Source organism: Diabrotica virgifera, chromosome 7 (genome assembly GCF_917563875.1).
Source record: "Diabrotica virgifera virgifera chromosome 7, PGI_DIABVI_V3a".
Taxonomy (NCBI): domain Eukaryota; kingdom Metazoa; phylum Arthropoda; class Insecta; order Coleoptera; family Chrysomelidae; genus Diabrotica; species Diabrotica virgifera.
In genome coordinates, this window is record NC_065449.1 from 32,381,190 (window position 1) to 32,402,404 (window position 21,215).

The 21,215-nt window shown below is 31.0% G+C and overlaps 2 protein-coding genes across 3 annotated transcripts in view; both read left to right on the forward strand.

The window, feature by feature from the left end:
• LOC114332141 (PR domain zinc finger protein 1) overlaps nucleotides 1–21,215 on the forward strand; it is a 204,395-nt gene that overhangs the window by 84,034 nt on the left and 99,146 nt on the right. The window lies entirely within an intron of this gene.
• LOC126888097 (uncharacterized) lies at nucleotides 204–5,744 on the forward strand. The gene is made up of 2 exons (XM_050656119.1): nucleotides 204–780; nucleotides 5,684–5,744. Exons 1-2 carry the CDS (start codon nucleotides 284–286, stop codon nucleotides 5,742–5,744), a joined length of 558 nt encoding a protein of 185 aa, XP_050512076.1. The 5' UTR covers nucleotides 204–283.

Here is a 21,215-nt window from a genome sequence, read left to right on the forward strand (position 1 = left end):
TGATAAATTTCATGTGAAAGTAGGATTGCACCAAGGCTCTGTGCTTAGTCCGTATTTATTCTCATTAGTTTTGGACCAGATAACAGCGAAACTACAGGGTAACATTCCATGGTGCGTAATATATGCTGATGATGTAGTGTTAATAGGAAATAGTGAAAGAGACTTATTAGAACAAAAACTGGAACAGTGGAGGCAAGCTCTGGAGGAAAAAGGTTTAAAAGTTAGTAGGACAAAAACAGAGTATTTGGAATGTTCATTTAAAGATGGAGTTAATACAAATAAAATGGTATCTTTGGATGGTGAACTGATTGTAAAAAGCAATAGTTTTAAATACCTGGGATCGGTATTACAGAGTAATGGAGAAATAGACGGAGATGCATGCAGTAGAATTAGGGCTGGATGGATGAAGTGGAAAGAAGCGAGTGGTGTGTTGTGTGACAGAAAAATTCCAATGAAGCTGAAGGGAAAATTCTATAAAACAGCCATAAGACCGGCTATGATGTACGGAACTGAATGTTGGGCAGTGAAGAAGAAAGAGGAACAACGAATGCATGTGGCGGAAATAAGAATGCTTAGATGGATGAGTGGAGTGACAAAGAAGGATAAAATTAGAAATGAGTATATTAGGGAAAGTCTAGGTGTGGCACCAATTGATGCCAAAATGAGAGAGCATAGGTTAAGATGGTTTGGTCATGTTCAACGTCGAGACGTTAATCACCCAATACGAAGAATAGCTGAAGTGCAGATTCCTGGAAGGAGTAGGAGAGGAAGACCAAAGAAGACTTGTGGGGGAGACGATAAGGCAGGTCATGTTGGTAAAGGGGATTGACATTGATATGACCCAAGATAGAATTGTGTGGAGAAATGCCATTAGGGAAGCCGACCCCGCATAGAGATAAGGCAAAGAGAATGATGATAATGATGGTTTGCTCTGGAGATATGATTTGAGATATGTTTTTGGAGTTTTTATATATATTTCAATAGTTCCGTCCTCTAAGGCTTCTCATGCATATTTATCTCCCAGATGGGTTTCCGTAATTCCAATATGAGAATTTACTCACCCGAAGGCAATGTTTCTGTTATTTCAATTAAGTCATTCTTGTCTAATGAATTTGGCAACAGGATGAAACGAATAGGTTTTAGAAAGGATTTCTAGAGAATTTAGTGAGTCTATTTATTAGGAAGTTTATTTCAGGACTTTTCGTAACCAATTCAGGCTTTATATAGTGCAAAGAGTTCTCCTGTTAAGATTGATAGTATTAGTCTCCCCTAGTTTATATTTCTTTATTTCATTCTTTGTCACTGCAGCTGCAGTGACAAAGGCAGTTGCTATACAATGTTCCGTCTTTGATCCATCGGTTAATAACTGTTTGAAGGAAGAAACTAAAGAAATTAAGGATTGATATTTAGAATTCATTAATTGACGATTGGTTTCTTTCTTAGTTTCTGACAACAGATCCAAATTGCTAGGATATATTTCGGAGAGTTCAAGGTTTACCTACTCTGCATCTTTCATAAAAGGGAATGTGACTTTTCGGATTCTGAATATTCGAGGAACGAATGGTTTGGTGACATTGGAAAGAGTACCATTTCACTGCCTATGGGAGTAATAATTACTGTTCTTAAATCTGATGATAGTTCTGCCAGAAGATTTCTGATAGGAGTTGTTCTAAATGCACCGTATATTATTCTAAGAGCGTTATTTTGAATAGTGTCTAAAATTGTTAGTAGATTTTGAAGCATATGAGTAAGCATGGCATCCATAATGACTCATTGTACCTTCCCCGTAACTCAAATCATAAATTTACCATGAGGAGTAACGTTCTGAAACTGTGTTCTTTTGGCATGATAAAGGACAACGCACACATCTTATGGAAAATATAATGTCATTCAAATTCAATAAAATGTATACGAATAGATTCGTTTTAAATTAACGATCAATTCTTATCATTGCGCCAACTTTTAATTATGATTAATTACGGCGCAAATTGCATTTAAAGTTTATCGAAATCACATTTTTGGAGTCTATAAACGTGTCAGTTATAATCACTATTGCTCTGGGTGCTATTCAAAACAGCTTAAACCCCGCTGGGCCTAAGCGGATTAGTGAAACTATTATAATAAGATGCTTAATAGCCCGAGAAGATTTATGAAGTACCCATAATTTGGGTATTTTAAAATATTTTTTCTCTCTCTAACTTATGTACCTACCCATTTGATTTCAGATTGATTTATATCAATTTCTGCTCTTATTATTGAAAATTAAGAGTTGGCGCAATGATAAGAATTGGCCGTTAAATTGAAACGAATATATTCATATAAATTTTATCGAATTTGAGTGACATTATATTTTCCATAAGATGTGTGCGTTGTCCTTTATTGTTTTGTTTATAAGGGACTGAGCCACAATTGTTGGTGTAATGAAAATTATGTATATAAATTCGGGTTCAAAACGTCCTCCGACGTTGTCCGATGCCTTGTTGCCAATATCTTCTATGATTGCAGTTTTCATCTTCTAATTATTATCGTACACTCATCGATCGTCTTACTCCTTGTATCCACGTCGTTCTTGGCCTTGATCTTTTCCTGTTGTCGTCCACGTTAATTGTTTCTTCTCAATGCATTCTACGACCGTTTCCTGTAAATTCATTTTTCGCTTTACTTCTTCATTTCTAACCCGGTCCAATCTCGATGTTCTACTTGCTCTTCTTAGGGCGCCCATCACGGAAGCTTCTATTTTTCCTTTTTTGGTGTTCCTTTATTCTCCATGTTTCGAATACGTATACATACCAATGTGCTCTTAATCATGGTGTTGTATATTCTCATTTTTCTTTGTTTCCCTATCTCGGTACTTCACAAAACTCCGTTCAATGATTTAATTATCGTTCTTGCTTTATTTATTCTGCTCTTAATTTCTACATCGTCCGTACCTTCCTTGTTTAAATTAATTCCCAAATACTTATGTAATGAAAATGTAATAAAAATTACATTTCTTAAATAACTATTGTTTGACGTTTCAATTCCCACTTCGGAAATCGTCCTCAGAAAATTAAAAGAAACTTCAAGCTTCAAAGAAATTTCAAACCTAATTTTCTTTTAATCTCCTGAGGAGCACTTCCGGAGTGGAAATCTAAACGTCTAATAATATTTATTTAAAAAATGTAATTTTTTATTACACCAACAATTGTGGTTCAATCCCATAAACACATAAAACTTTTACCGTGAAAAAAAAATTTTTGAAGTTATACTTCTTTAGGCGCGATTGAGATTGAGGGTGAATTTATATTGATCTGCGCGCATGCGCACACCGACAGTTTAGTATTAGTCTTTATACGGGCTCTGATTGGGTGTTGAAATGATCTGTCAATAATTGTTCAATATGGAGGTTATCGGTAAACAAAAATGTTGTATAATATATTAGTTTTTATTGTTGTGAGGACAGAAATAAAATCAAATTTATAATTATAGTGACTTTTTAAATAGTTTTGAAAAGCCACAGGTACGTAATTCTAAATGTTTCAGTTGTATTCCAATAAAAAATTATCTTTATACCTATTTGGAAAATGTAAAAAAATAATGTACTTACCTAGTACTTGCTATGCTATACCCCTAGTAGGCAATGCTTTAATTTACATAATCTGATTACGAACAAACTTTCTACAAATTTTCGTCTAATGTATCGTTTTCTTACTCTATATATTGTTGTATTTTAATTCGACAAAAATCAAACTAATAAAAATTCATATAAACAAAATGTCAAAAAGTTGTTCAGTTTGTGTATATTCCCACATGACGTATACGCGAAGGTGGTGCAGTTTGAAATCGCTTCGACTCTCGTACGGCGGGATACACGGGAAGTAGGTTCAAGCCCAATGCAAGTTATATCATTTTTTATTTTTTTTTATAGATTTTATGATTGTAAGTATATTATTATATAATTTTTTTCAGAAAATACGTATTTAATTAAAATTTTTGGCAACAATTATTGTTCAGAAATCATTTGTGGCATTTTTCAATGTGTTTGTGTGTGTTTTATTCTTTTATTTTTTTTAATTTTTGGTATGGTTTTAATAAAAATTTTTGGAAAGTAGTAGAGAAACTGTTTAAAGTATATTGATTTCGTTGAAATCATATAATAGAAGTATAACTTCTTACGAGCGTACAAAGTACACACATTCTTTTTTTTATACATTTTATGATTGTAAGTATATTTATTATATAATTTTATTTTCAGAAAATACGTATTTAGTTAAAAAAATTTCCGACAATTAATGTTCAGAAATCATTTGTGCCATTTTTAATGTGTTTGTGTGTGTTTTATTCTTTTATTATTTTAATTTTTGGCACTGTTTTAATAAAAATGTTTGAGAAGTAGTAAGTATACATTAGTTTAATATTTAAATAAAATATAAAAAAAGTATATTAATTTCGTTTAAATCATATAATAGAAGTATAACTTCTTACGTGCGTACAAAGTACACACACATTCTTTTTTTCTGCGTTTAAACTTTTAGAAGTTCCGAAAACAGACGATTTTTGTTAAATAAAATTGGACACTTTGTAGTGTATTATTGGGAATATCCACTACAAATAATCAATAAATATCTTCTCAAATAATAATAAATTTGAAAATTCCCGATAGTTGAATCAATCCTATCCACAACAATAATTCTGATTGCTTTCATCAATTCATCCATGAATGGGGAGAATCATCCCCTAGAGTGGTCGTAAACAAACGAATGCTGGAGTTCAACAACCCCGGAAGTTTCGGGAGAGACATGAATGCGGAAGGTCCGGGTTTGACCCCTTATGACCTGGGCCAACACTTTCCATGGTAACCGGCACGCAAGTCGGAAAATTCGATCGATTTTCCAGGCAATGGCCCTCCCTCTTACAACTATCATCTCTCCTATTTTCCATTTTTCTGTGGCTCTGTTAAGAAAGAGAGCTTTTCGACGAAATTGAGCAAAGTGGTTTGTCGATATAAGTAGTATTTTCTTATAGGATTGATGTTTTATATTTAAATAACAGGGTCTTTTTCAAGATTCAAACAGTTGTTGTAGGTAAACCAAGGAATTCTTTCAGTAACTTCTAAATATGATATTTATACAGGATTATACAGGGTGTGTCAAAAGAAGCGGGACAGAAAAGCGTTATTTACTTATGAAAAATAAATAATTTTTATTCGAGACATTTTTTCGAATTGTTGATGGATGGCACTATAATTGGAAAAATACGATTTGTTATGATATCCTAACATTTTGGAATTGGCCTAGTATATCGATAAATATGTACAGTTTCAGAGAAAAACAACTAAAAAACACGTGTTTAATATTTTTCAAAAACCTATCGAATGACTCTAAGGCCGATGTCAGATTATGCGTTTTGACCGGATGCGTTTCCGCCGCACCCGGTGAAAACGCATAGTGTGACAGATCGGTCCGGTTGCGTTGGAAACGGATGCGTTTTGAGTCATCGGTACGCGCTTACAAACTGCACCAGACTAAACGCATAGTGTGACAGGTCGGTCCGGTTGCATTGGAAACGGATGCGGGTTCACCGCATCCGATCAAAACGCATAATGTGGCATCGGCCTAAACATGTCCTCCTATCCCACCTTGGGGATGGGGCAAGTGGCAACTTCTAAATGTTACTTATATGGAAATATCCATTTTTATTTCAGATTTGGATTCTGTATCCAGTATCATAAAAATTTCCATCCCAATTCACCCCCGGAGGTATAAGTAAGAGGAAATCAATTTTTTCGATGAAATAAAATTTTTAAAACAGAATAGTAAATTATACAAGAATAAAAAACCGCTAAACGCCGTAAAAATGAGTGGCGCATACAATATTCCAGCTACAAAAGATCTGATATGAATATTACGTGGCGCGAAAATGTATTTTCATTTTGATGCAAAATAAAATTTTAGTTTTATTTTAAAAGATTTCTCCATAATATTTGCTAAATTTGAAATAAAACGCGCCACAAAAGAGTAACTTTGATATAGTTTGAATTTTAAAACTTTTTTGTGGCGCGTTTACTTCAAATTTAGCAAATATTGTGGAAAAATCTTTTAAAATAAAAATAAAACTAAAATTTTATTTTGCATCAAAATGAAAATACATTTTCGCGCCACGTAATATTCATATAAGATCTTTTATAGCTGGACTATTGTATGCGCCACTCATTTTTACGGCGTTTAGCGGTTTTTTATTCTTGTATCAGGAGTTTTTCAAAGTTTTTTTATAAATTAAATGTATGAAAATGAATGCAATTTTTCTCGATCAGACGTTAAGCTTTATAAATGGTCGCCTTTGTGGCATTATCTCCCAAATAATCTAGTGTTCATCGAATGTACACTAGATTTTTTTCTATTCGAAATAGATTAAAAAAAATTATTGGGATGGCCGGTTAATGAACTTGGATTGCCCGTTGCCATATGCATAGTATCTGATGCATCTAAGGTCAAGTCTGATAACTGAAGCTATTACAGGAATTATTGAGATTGAAAAACCGTTTTTCCCGTATATGAAATAGATTTGATCATACTTACGAAGCCTACAACTTAAAAATTCGAATTTTCGCGGATATAAGGTATACACCGTCAGATTCGTCTAGAGTCCTTCTACAGACGCTCAGTTATTGGCGCAATTCGTAGGTTGAAATTTTGAGTAATTGTCGAAAAACAAAAATTTTCAAAGTTTAGTTTTTCAGTTTTTCGGCGATACTGAGCCGTGTGTATGTCTGATCCTGACGGCTTGGACACCATTTGAAAGCTTAACTCAACACTATTGATTTGGTGTATCTGCGGTTCTCCTGTCTCTTCTTGAACCGAAGATATATACCCCCCAAAAATATGCCGTTTTGTACCTACAAAGTCCTATAGCTGGCTTATGGGTGGTCAGAAGTCACAAATTACACCGGTTCTAAATCGGCCCTGACCTTCTCTTCAAACACAGAAAAAAATTCAGATCGGTTTAACTTTTCCAGCTACATACATATACAGCGTGTCTATTATACTTGAGTTGGAAACATATGGGAAACTTTATTATTAATTTTACGAAAAAAAGTTATTCTTTATAAAAAGTTCTGCATGCCCCAAAACCTAAGATTCAATCATCAGATATCAAATTTTCTGAATATTATACGAGGTATGTCAAAAAATATGAACTTCGTTCAAGAGTAAAATACCTTTATTTCTCTCAATATCGAAAATGCTTATTCTGAAAAGTTGTTTGGAAATAAAAACTAAGCTCAAATATGCAATTACATGCTTCTAATTGGAAAAAAATATTTTCCAAATTTTTCTCAAATTTATTGATACTAACTTCGTTTTGATTCATTACACATACGATAACTCTTTTATTATTACTTTTACGAAAAAAAAGTATTCTTTATAAAAAGCTCTGTAGGTCATAAGGCCGAAGATGCAACCAACAGATATCACATTTTATTAATTTTATACGAGTTATGTCAAAAAATATGAATTTCACTCAAGAGTAAAGCACCTTTATTTTTCACAATATTGAACACAGTTATTAAAAAAGTTGTTTAGAACTAAAAACTATGTGTCAATATGCAATTACATCCTTCTAATTGAAATACTGTGAAATATAAAGGTGCTATAATATTGAGCGAATTTCATATTTTTTGACACACCTCGTATAAAATTAATAAAAGTTGATATATCATGGTTGTGTCTTAGATTTTAGACCATGCAAAGCTTTTTACGAAGAATAACTTTTTTTCGTAAAATGAATAATAAACGAGTTATCATATTTGTAATAATTAAAAACAATGTTGGGTATCCTTAAATTTGAGAAAAATTTTTTTTTTCAATAAGAAGCATGTAATTGCATTTTTGATCTTAGTTTTTAATTCCAAACAACTTTTTATTATAAGAATTTTCGATATTGAGAGAAATAAAGGTACTTTACCCTTGACCGAAATTCATATTTTTTGACATACCTCGTATAATATTCAGAAAATTTGATATCTGATGATTGAATCTTAGGTTTTGGGGCATGCAGAACTTTTTATAAAGAATAACTTTATTTCGTAAAATTAATAATAAAAAAGTTTCCCATATGTTTCCAACTCAAGTAGACACGCTGTATATCCACAAACATTTTCCCTTTTTTTAAATAGAAATTGAGTCATATTTCTGAGCTCGGTAACTTTTGAATGGTATAACCGATTTTCACAATTAGACATGCGTTGGAAAGATAATGATCAGTACTATTAGAAGCCGCAAAGGTCGGACTTAAATTTTCGAAGTTTTTGGGAGTTTTAAGGACGAGAACGAGAAACAGGCCCTAAATAGGAAGGGCCGTAAAATCCACACCCTTGGACCAAAATGGATGGCTGGTATATGCATGGGTGAGTCTTTTCCTGAAGTTTAAGATGGGAGTTGGTACAATTTTCAATTCCGTTAGATTTAGAGAATCGAAAATTTCGTGTATATATAGTGTCGCGTGTAGAGGGGGTGTAGGTGTGCGCCACTGGCGAGAACTGCCGTTCTCTGGTAATTTAAAACAATTAAAATAATCGATATGTTGCTAGTAGTAGCAACAATATAGTTCGTGTATCGTGTGAAGGCTCTACATATCTTCTCTTTTGCCTCTTTGATAGAAGACATCTTTTTCCCTCTTCTTTTTTTTTTTTTCTTCTTCTTCGTGCGACTAGGATTAATCCTGTTTGTCTGCCTCTTATTCTGTTTCAGTTATTGTTGACTGTACATTGTCTTTCCACCTTTTCGGCGGTCTTCCAACGTGTCTTCTGCTATACGGCTTGTTCTTTTTACAGATGTTCGCTAATCTATCTGGTTCCATTCGGTTTACATGTTCGTTCCAGTTTTTCACCTTTCCCTGGATAGTAAATTTTTCAAGACTATAGAATTTGTTGTAATTATTGACCGGCACCTTGTTTCTTCAGTACAGCTTTGCTGATTATTATTAAAGGGCCCAGGAACACTCAATTTTCTACAACGTATTATAGCGATACTGGTTTTTGCTCTTGAGTGATTTTGACTGTTAAATTTCTTCAATCAATCAGTTTAACTTGGGAGCTAGTAAAGATGGATATCATCTGTATATCTCAGGCGGAGAAAATATGAAGGAGAAATTCACGAACACTGACCTATTAACGTTACATGTTTAAGTCAGAATTAACATCCTTAGGGCACCAGTAGCCCTTTTGCCAAAGAATGCTAATATTTAAAAAAAATAGAATCAATACTCCTCTATCGATAGAAGGATGGCATACAATGTCATAAGGAAGGAAATGGTCGCAGTACATGAGGTTTTCTTTAAAAAAGAAAGTTCAATTTTCCTGTGAAAATTCCCTAAGAAACCACATAGTTTTCACATATTTTACTATTCTTGATTTCATCTTTCAGTACTCCCAAAGGCATAAGGAATAAATTCTGGTTGAACTTCGTCTGAAATCGACAGTTTATAATCTGTAATGTGTATCAATTTCTATAGTTTTCTCAATTATTATTAGCTTACTTGTTTTTATCTTTTAGTTTAATTCTGATGATATTATAACATTTTTTACAAACTTTACAAATTTAAAAGAGTGATTTAGTTTGCTTGAAAAGAACACCTCCACCAAATATAATAGTGCGCAGCCACCAAATACAATAGTGCGCTGCCACCAAATATAATAGTGCGCTGCCACCAAATTTTACACTGTCTTTCAAAATTATAATAAAAAGATACAAAAAAAATTTAAAAGATAAAAAATATACAATATGAAGTCAGCATTCACAAGTAAAACAGATCATAATGAAAGTTTATCAATTTATCAACAGTTTTTATTTAGTTTACATTTTTAAATATTTTAACAAAAACTATTTGAATATAATATAATAATATTTGAATATATAATAACTATTGGGATAGCAGTAATAAAATTAGTAAAATGTTTTTAAACTAAATTCTGTCATGAGTATATACACAGCTGAATTAATTGCGATAATGAAAGCACTAAAATATTTATCTAGTATAAATCATTCAAAGTTTATAATTTATAGTGACAGTAAAAGTTCTCTAAGTAAATCCTAAATCAAAAGTGAACTACATTGAATTATATATAATAAATAAAATTAAAGGACTTCAGCAACAAGGAAAGTCTATTAAGTTAGCATGGATTAAAAGCCACTGTGGAATAACTGGAAATGAGAGACTTCTCATAAAAGAGTTGAGACTTCTGAGCTTCACCGATGAGGCATAAGGATGCTGAAATAGCTATATGGAGATGGTGGTCCAGCTCTGAATCAAATATAAACAAAACCTGCCTTGATCTTTTTTATCTTGGAAATGAAATAGTAGATGAATTGGCTAAAAACGCGGTGACACAAGGAGTAGTAACACATTATCTATGTACGTCTAGAGATATTAAATCAGATTTATTCAAAGAGCTTAAGAAAGAATAGAAAGAAAGGTATATTAATGAGAACATAAATACAGGAAACCATTACAGATCAATCAGAAACTACATAACAGGTAAACCTTGGTTTTCTAAAATGGAGTCGACAAAGGATATGACAAGAACCATATACAGAATAAGATTTAACCATTGTCTTACACCATCGTATATATTTAAACTTAATCTAGCTGATAGTCCACAATGTATTTGTGGTCAGTTGGGTAACCTACAACACAAAATTTTGACCTGTTCTCTTATTTCTAATAACTTTAATATGTTTTTAGATTCACTGTATTTTTTGACTACCATCCCATTAATTTAAACTATTTATTAACATTAGAAAACAATGAGTTGTTAAATACAGTCTATTGTATAAACATATTTTAGATATTAAACTTAAATTGTAATTGTAAAATATAGAGTAAGTATTTCTTGTACATTGTTATAATATATTAAAAGAAAAAAATATATATAATAGAAAGAATAAAAAAAGGAAAAAATATAAAAAAATATATAAAAAAATATAATAATTAAAAAAATATGTAGATAAAAATGAATGACGAACTTGGATAGTCCATAGTAAAAAGCTTTCGAATTAAGTAGAGGGCTAAAGAAGAATGTTGCAGTTTTTGCTGTGGAACTCTGAGAACATCATTTAGAAAAAAGAAATAAAAAAAAAATATATTATAAAAAATTATTAAGAAAAAATACAAAAATAATTAAATAAAAATGGATCAGTTGTCACCTAAACTCTGCCATGTAAGGTTCTACCTACAATTTTCCAACCAATATAGTTGATGTCATGTGATGCCAGGGGTTAATCTGAAAATATTTGTAACATCCTTCAAAATCTGATAACATAATGTAACCTAAACTGTTTAAAATCAATTTAAGGGTTCTTACACATACATTTTGGTGGCTTAAAGCATGTAAACCTGTGATAACACTGATGATGGAATATTGATTCTGAAAACGTTTTGTGATACAGCCTTTTTCAGGGATTTTAAATACATATACCTTTTACAAAATAAGGTTTTTATTTTTACAAAAATAATTATTTATTAGAGATTAATAATAGTATTAGTTTTAGGATAAGATACGAAAAAATGACTAATAAAATAAAAAATAGTAAAATTGGCGAATGGATTTAGGAAACAACAAATAATAATGTTTATATTTAAAACCAACGAAGTAATGTATATAACTAATGGAAATTACAAAAACCTTTCTAACTGATTCAGAATTAAAACCTCCTTCTGCTCCATTACTGTTCTTTTATGTTCTTTTATTTCTAAGTATAGGTCATGCCTCTGGTGTTCAAAGTAATTTTCCTCGTTTTTCCAAATTTATCCTCTCCAATTGTCGTGCTCAGTTTTTACCACCAAAAAAAGGCCAACAATATATTCAAGCCGCGCTTAAAATAATTATAACATAAAAAATATACTATGTAAAAGCAGCATTAAACAATAAAACAGGTCATAATTAAAAATCAACATGAATTTATATTTTTAACAATTTTAACAAAAACTATTTAAATATCATTTTAATGCTTATTTACTCATAAAATGTACAAAATTAGTGGAAATTACAAAAGCTCTCTAACTGATTCAGAATTAAAAACTTTTTCTTTCTGGTTTATTACTGTTCTTTTATTTTTAAGTATAGGTCATGCCCCTGGTGTTCAAAATACTTTTCCTGGTTTTTTCAAATTTATCCTCTGCAATTGTTGCGCTCAGTTTTACCACCAAAAAATGGCCAAAAATATATTATTTATTTATCAACATTAGTTTACATTTTGAAAAATTTTATCAAAATTTATTTGAATATATTATTGTTTACATATATTTTAAAAGCCACGAAATAATGTATAATGAAAATTTCAAAAACCTTTCTAACTGATTCAGAATTAAAACCTTTTTCCTTCTGCTACATTACTGTTCTTTTATGTTCTTTTATTTTTAAGTATAGGTCATGCCTCTGGCGTTCAAAGTAATTTTCCTCGTTTTCCAAATTTATCCTCTCCAATTGTCGTGCTCAGTTTTTACCACCAAAAAAAGGCCAACAATATATTCAAGCGGCGCAATGTGAGCTTCCAGTTGAAATTCGTGATAAGTTTTCCGAGAGATCCGGGATTTTCCGGGCGGGCGAAAAGCAGCAGCGGAGGTCGTTGAACTGGTATTGATTTTGTGCAGTTTCACTTTTATTTTGTTTTGATGGAAACTCTCTCGGAAAAGTTACACGAATATTGGGCTTTCGGCAGTGCTTGTTGGGGTAGTTCAGTGACACCGCATTTATAAATTGAGAATTCCGTTATTTATGGTTCTTTATATGGGGAATTTCTTGTGTTTCTCGGTAGTGACTAGTCATTCTACGTTGCGAAATATTTCATGATTATGGGTGGGCGTTGAACTCGGGAATTGGAAATGACTTTTGATCAATTTTTGATCGTATAATCAATGTATATGATACCCTTATTTTTTACAATTTTACAACTTTTGCATTATATATAACAACACTGCAGATCTCAGGGGTAAATGGCTTGAAATTTTTCAACTGTCTTTCTCCACTTTACTCTGTCCAGGGCAGCTGTCTTCCAATTTACAACGCATGCTCTTTGTAGATCCTCTTTGGCTGCTTCCAGCCACCTTTTCCGCGGTCGACTCCTCCTTCTTCCCTCACTTCTTAATAAACTCTTTGCCCATCGGTCCCTTGGCATCCTTTCCACATGTCCCAGCCAGCGAAGTCTTTTAGTTTGAACCATATGACTGATTAGTGACTTCCTGAACAGTTCTTGAACTTCTGCATTCGTCCGTCTTCTCCAATCGTTCTCTTCCATTTTCACACCACCGAAAATCTTTCTCAGAACGCTGCGTTCCCATCTTTTCAATGCATTTTCTTCTCCCTTATGCTTGATCAATGCTCCAACTGCTCGTCTTCCTTTCGCAATTATTTTTTCAATTTTTGGAACTTATTATCCTTTCTCTGTTACAGTCATCCATAGTATTCAAATTCTTCCACTTTCTCGAAACAATATTCTTTTCCATCGTTATCTATTCTAATTTTCAAAACCTGTTCTTTATTTAGTGTATCTCTCATTTCCTTTTTTTACATTACAACTTTTACATGACGTGGACATTATTTTCAATGTATAATTACTAAAAGTATCCGTTGTTTTAATAACAGCTGTCGCTCTGGCCGCATATGAAATGCCTCCCGAAAAAGGGTTTCTTACCTGTCGCTAAAATGGTCACATACGAATTGCCTCCCAAGCTTTAAATAAATTACATTCTTCTAATCTTTATGTGAAGGTGAGACGTTGCCACATCTTCGTCCCTTTGTAAATTTTTGGCAAAATTGGTATTTTGTTACCTATTTAATTTATTTTATTTTCAACCTTTATGTATTATACATTATTCACACTAGGCGGTATTTATAAATTCGAACTAACTTATACATATACAATTAGTTTTATATCCATTATAATATATTTTATAATAACCATTATTTTTTTTTACTAATAAATTAACAAAAAATACAAAAACATAATAAGTATTTTATAGATTTATTAAAAATAACATCACAAAAAACTTATTTGAAAATTACAAAATATTTTTCCTAAATTTATATGATACTACTTTGACAAATTCTAATCATCTATTTATTTTACATTCTCTTAGTTCTAAAATATTTTCATTTAGAAATTTATTTTTGCTCTACTTTCCGCAACAATTTTTTTTTGGTGTCGAAACAGAATTCATTTTAATGTAGATATTTATTTGAAATTGTAAAATTATATCAATAAAATTATTAATGTTAGGATGACGGCAGTAGAAAGAAGAATCATACTTGGAATGAAAGCTTTCGCGTGGGTTTGTGGTTCTTTGTAAAGATAAAGAGTGCTCGGCCCAAAGATGTAGAGGAAATGTCGAATTATCAGATATGTAAACTCAAAGAATATAAACTCGTATTCAGAGAATATAAACAAACAAAAAGATTAAGGTAAAAGTATCTATTTATGAAATCAATAGGAAGAGATTAGAATCGGAATTGGAATTACCCAGAAAAGCTGGATATTAGATTGTCGGGTAACAACTTTCTTTTCTAAAAAGAAATATGTCGTACTGTTAAATATTTATGTGAAACAAATTTCGTCGGTGATTCTGCAAAAACCTCGTATACTCCGTTAAAAAAATACAAATGTTAACGTAATGAAAATGCCAAGAAACCTAATTACGTTAACATAGTTACGAAATGACATTTTCATTACGCTAACATGTGTATTTTTTAACGGAGTTTCAGACAGGGCAAAAATCTAACTTATGGAAAAAAATTCTTATACGAGGTTTTGCAGAATTACCGACGATTTTATATAAGTACTTACACTGCTTTAACAATAAGAAAAATCAAAATAGATAGATACTACCTATTTAAATTATGATTTGGCAACATTGTGTCATTCTACAGAGTTAAATAGACAAAATATCAGCCTAAATGATTAACGAAACGGAGGCATTTCGATTGTACCTGGGAAGCATTTCATGTATGAAAATATTTACCTGAAAAAGTGGGAGGCATTTCGATAACACCGTCGCTCTAAATCTGTACTTCGGAGGGATAGAACACTATTCACATTATCCTAACCTTATAGGAAGAATACTAATAAAAATGTTATTGACTAAAAATGTTATTGCCCCTATTGATTGAGATGTTGTAATAATATATTTATCAGCAGGTACAATTTATTTATAGTTTATTTACATCATGTATCTATATATTGCAATTAATAAAAATATTATTTTTATCAGTTTCTTTAACCCTTTTAGTGGACATGGTGTTGTATTCTTTTTGATTTACCTATCCGTGGCGATCATCGTGGCCATGAATAAATGAATCTCTACTTCATCAGCTAAAAATATAAAAAAGAGTAAGAATGCAAATACCATAACAAATAATAGGTTTTTCTGGATACGTGTTTCAAGAAAGTAGTCTTAAAAAACTTATCAACTAGGGAAAGGTAGAAGGTAAAAGAAGTCGAGGTATAGCTCCCATACGATACACCAGCTAGAGCTCTCATATTGTAGCCACTATTGGCGCTTCACCATATGGAGAGAAATGAGGGAACATCGGAAAAATCAGCTAATAGTTTCATAATATCACGATATCTGGATCAGGTTAACGACGAAGAAGTGTAAGATGATAATAAACCCAAGGAAAAATAAATAAACTATCAAACAGGATTTTAAAAGTCTGAAGATAGAACAACTGGCAATATTAGATAAAATACTTAATAACATTAGGATCAAAGGACTACAATTATAAATCATATAAAATACACACTCTGACTAGTTAAATAATCAACCACAAATCATCCCTGGACTTGGGAATCGGCGTCTTTCCTTCTATGATCTGTATTCTATTCTAGCACGTTTATATAATTAGATGATCAAACATGTTTACCATACAAAAAAACACAAATAGTCTGGCTAATTGGCTCTGTCCAAGCCATTAATAAAAAAAAAAAGTTGTGGTTCCTTCTCTTTAATACATGAGTATTGGATGGATTCCTAAAACCGTTATTATTCAACCGTTACAACAATGTCATATTTCAAGAATCCCTTTCTGATATTTCGAATGGTGATTTGACCAATAAAAGGAGCATCAATTAAGCGTCGTTTAAACACAACGATAAGTCACAGCAACTAGTTGTGATGACAAGTTGAAACGCTGTTTAGACGCTGCGATTCAATGCGATACCACCTTCAACCCAACTCCAACTTTGATAAAAGTTGTGCGATTCACCGGTTACACACAATGATAAGTTGCAACAACTCGATTGACCTTGATAAGTTGTTTGATTTATCGCTGTGTTTAAACGACCCTTTAGATATGCCGACAATGCGGTCATATTTTCAAATATGGCAGTGTTACAACGTATACTAAAATATGCCTACGAACATTATGGTCTATAAATGAACTCGAAGAAAACAAAAATTTTGAAAAATTTCCAAAAACAAAAAACCAAGATATGTAGATAACTGTATCATAAAGAACACAAGCTCAAATAGTAACGATAAACAGTATTATGTCCCTGTAAGTTGGAACCATATGGAAAACTTTTTTATTATTATTGTTGCGAAAATAAGTCATTCTTCATAAAAAGCTCTGCATGGTCTAAAACCTAAGATTCCATCATCAGATATAAAATTTTATGAATATTATACGAGGTATGTCAAATAATATCTATGAATTTCGCTCAAGAGTAAAGTAGTTTTATTTTTCACAATATTGAAAATTGTTATTATGAGAAGTTGTTTGGAATTAAGAACTATATATTAATATACAATTACATCCTTCTAGTTGGCAAAAATTTTTTGAAAATTTTTCTTAAATTATGGATAAGCAAGATTATTTTCAGTTAATTGAATTAAACTCTTTTATTATTAATTTTACGAAAAAAAAGTTATTATTTCTAAAATGTTCTGAATGCTCTAAAACCTAAAATATAACCATCGTATATTCAATTTTATCAATTTCATACGAGGTATGTCAAAAAATATAAATTCCGCTCAAGAGTAAATAAAATACTTTTATTTTTCACAATATCGAAAATTGTGATTATGAAAAGTTGTTTAAAATTAAAAACTATGTTCTAGTATGTAACTACATCCTTTTAATTGAAATATTCTGAACTATAAAGGTCCGTTACTCTTGATCGAAATTCATCTTTGTTTATATACCTGGTATTACATTTATAAAATTTGATATAAGATGCTTGTATTTGACGTTTTAGACCATGCAGAACTTTTTATAAACAATAACTTTTTTCGTAAACTTAATAATAAACGAGTTATCATAATTGAAATATCTCAAAATAATGTTGGTTATCCACAATTTAAGAAAATTTTTCAAATTTTTTTTAATTAGTAGAATGTAATTGCTTATTAGAATATAATTCTTAATTCCAAACAACTTTTCATAACCACAATTTTCAATATTGTGAAAAATAAAGCTACTTTACTCTTGAGCGAAATTCATATTTCTTGACATACCTCGTATATAGCGTATTTATAAAATTTGATATCTGATGGTTGAATCTTAGGTTTCAGACCATGCAGAGCTTTTTATGAAGAATAATTTTTTTTCGTAAAATTAATAATAAAGTTTTCCATATGGTTCCAGAGGGACATACTGTATTAAATAACTAATAGAGCCATAGTTAACATAAGATAAGGAAAAAACTTCGAAAAAACATATCTAGAAGAGAAATTAAAAGAAAATCTTTCATAAAAGAACATACTTAAATAAAAACGTAAATTTAAATAAAAACGAGTATAGGGATTGAAATATAAAAAAAAACTGAAATAGAAAATAAACCAAAAACAAAAATGATTAGGCAAAAAATAAAAAATAGAAAAAAAAACAAGTGACAATAACAAAGAAAAGACAAATTCATAATAGAAAACAAAAAAGAAAAATCACTCAAGAAAAATAAAAAATAAATGTCCAAAAAGTGGCAAGGAACCTTACAACACTATTAAGTATTGGAAAAGTAGAAGAAATAGCAAGAGAGCTTAACAAATTTAAAATAATCATTACAGTTTAGGAAGAAAAATGGGAGACATTAGAAGAAATAATGAGGAGATACTATAATAAAGTTGTGTCATGCAATAAGTACAAAGGAAATTTTTTAGGGTAGAACAAGGTTCGTTTTCTGAAAATCGAATTTTTCGTATTTTCCGGATCTTTTCCAAGGTAAAATTTTTGTTTTTCACGATCTGCCGTTATGCCTTTTTGCAGGTTCCTTATACAAACTTATGATCGAATGCAAAATCAATAGCAAAAGGGGGCCAGGAAGAAGATGCAACTCTAGGCTTAAAAACCTACGACAATGGACGAATGTGACCTCCATAGAACTACAATCCCTTGTATTTAGGGCAGCTGCAAATAAGATTAGATGGGCAAATGTAATGGCCAACGTTCTTAAAGATAAGGTACCGTAAGAAGAAGAAAACTGTGGAGTCTCATAGGGAAATATGCGTGAAAATGGAATTTTCTGTGGTAAAAACAAAACGCATGTGCTACGACGATTTTTTTCTTATGCCATTTTACGAATCGACAGTATTGATTGTATTTTTAAAAATTTTGGCATAAGGGGTACTGGTGTCCCAAGACTGTTAATTATGACCTAAATATGTAACTTTAATAGGTCACTGTCCGTGATTTTGTTCTTCATCCGCTTGAAAGTTTGTTAGTTTTCACGATAAGGTTCAGATCTTTTGATTTCTTATCACAGTTTTCACTTTCACGTATTCTCCTCTCTTTGATTTCATCATTCAGTATTTTCAAAGGCATAAGGGATAATATCGTGGTTAAATTTCTACTGAAATCCGATGGTCTATAGACCAGGGCGCGTTTGTAAAAATATTAGCACATTTGAACGTTGAGAGGTGACTCAAATTTTTTTGCAGAAATTGCTTGAAAATAACTCAAATAATAATATTTGAGGTATCCTCCCTCTCAAAAAGGTCCGGAACATTGTTTAAATAATGAAAATGTCAAAAAATTAAGGAAAAATTCGATTTCTTTCTTCGTTTTTTGATTATAACTTTAAAAGTATTCATTTTCGAGAAAAGTTGGACTGACATAAAAGTTGCGTAATTAAATTTCCTACAATATAGAATGGGTTAAAAATTTAAAAAATAGTCACCCTTGTTGCAAAATAGCAATCATTGCGAAAAAAACATACAAAAACAAGTATTCGCATTTTAGGGTTTTCAACCATTTATGCTACACTTAGGACCTTCATATTTCACCTAGAAAAACTATATGATACAATAAAACAACATTGTAAATTTTATTAGGATCGGTTCAATAGATTTTTCAAAATACATTTTGCAATCCAGCTTTCGCAAAAAAAATTCATTTTTTCAAAATGTTACAGGACTGAAAATAAAGCAAATAGCAAGTTGAAATTTTTTTGCGTATATAAGTGTACTGTACATTTCATTTTCAATTTACAAAATTAAAATCGATTAACTACCACGGCGTCAGGAATTTTTTTAAATAAACAATAATTATTGGTGCTAAGCGCAGGACAGCAGATAGTTTGCTCTGATTGGGCATTCCAATGACCTTTGATAATGATTGATACATTTTAATTTCAATTTTTAAATAAATTTGTTATGATTGCAATGATTGCAATGACCTTTGATAATGATTGATACATTTTAATTTCAATTTTTAAATAAATTTGTTTATTGCAAAATACTATATCCTTTGAAATAACACTTTTTTTAGCAAAAACTTTTTTTGTTCATATATTTTAACTTAGAGAATAAAAGTTTATTATTTTTAAGCATATGCAATTGTTTAAACAATATTTCACAAACAATAATAAAATTAGTTTGATTTTTGTGGAATTAAAATATTAAAATACAACAAAATATAGACTAAAAACATAATATATTAGATAAAGATTGGAAGAAATTTTGGTGGAAATCAAGTTGTGTGAATCTAACACCGCTGTCCTGCGCGTAGCACCAAAAATTAATGTTTATTTAAAAAATTTCCTGACGCCGTGGTAATTAATCGATTTTAATTTTGCAAATTGCAAATAAAAGGTACAGTACACTTCTATAAGCAAAAAAAATTCAACTTGCTATCTGCTTTCTTTTCAGTCCTGCAACATTAAAAAAAAATGAATTTTTTTGCGGAAGCTGGATTGCAAAATTTATTTTGCAAAATCTGTTAAACCGATCTTAATGAAATATACAGTGTTGTTTTAATATATCATAAAGTTTCTCTGGGTAAAATATGAAGGTCCTAAGTGTAGCATAAATGGTTGAAAAACGTAAAATGCGAATACTTATTTTTGTATGGTTTTTTTTTCGCAATTATTGCTATTTTGCAACAAGGGTGACTATTTTTTAAATTTATAACTAATTCAATGTTGTAGGAAATTTAATTACGCAACTTTTATGTCAGTGCAACTTTTCTCAGAAATGAATACTTTTAAAGTTATAATCAAAAAACCAATAAAAAAATCGAATTTTTCGTTCATATTTTGACATTTTGATGATTTAAACAATGTTCCGGACCATTTTGAGTGGGAGGATAACTCAAATATTATTATTTGAAATATTTTCAAGAAATTTCTGCAAAAAAATTTGAGTCACCTCTCAACGTTCAGCTCAAAACAGATGCTCCCTGGACTACTACAAGAATATGAAAGATCTCTACCCTGTGATGGAAAATGGAAACTAGACATCCAATCAAATAAGTTAGATCTAAGATATAATTTATAGCAAGCTGAAACCTCAGGCAACAAAAGGAACTGGAAAAAGAAGAATATCCCTCAATACTCATTATCAGACCCCAAAGAACAAAATTGCAAATTCCTTGCGTGCGACTATCTTTGAATAAAGATTCTTTCTTTATTGGTGACGTCTTTTCTGAGCTTTTCTTGTTTTAGAGTTTGTAGATCTAGTCCTGTCCAATCCTTGAAGTTACGCAGCCAGGTCATTTGTCGTCTACCAGGACCACGCTTTTCTTCTATTTTTCTTCCATTATTAATTGAAGGAAGTTATATCTTATCTCTCTTGTGTGAATATATGCAGAAAATAAGACGTTCTTTGAAGAATATTTAGTGGTAAGTTTTACTAACTATTCAAAAATTGTACCATTTTTGGCATTAATGTTTCTAATCTGATACCAAAACAATACAGTCGATGTATGAACACGTGATTTTCAGATTGTTTGGCTAATGATCGATTGTCTCCAT

Coding starts and splice junctions, on each gene's coding strand:
- LOC126888097 (XM_050656119.1), top strand. CDS start 284: ATGGTATCTTTGGATGGTGAACTGATTGTAAAAAGCAATAGTTTTAAA. Junction 781..5,683: donor AGGAGAGGAAGACCAAAGAA/GACTTGTGGGGG, acceptor TTTTTATTTCAG/ATTTGGATTCTGTATCCAGT.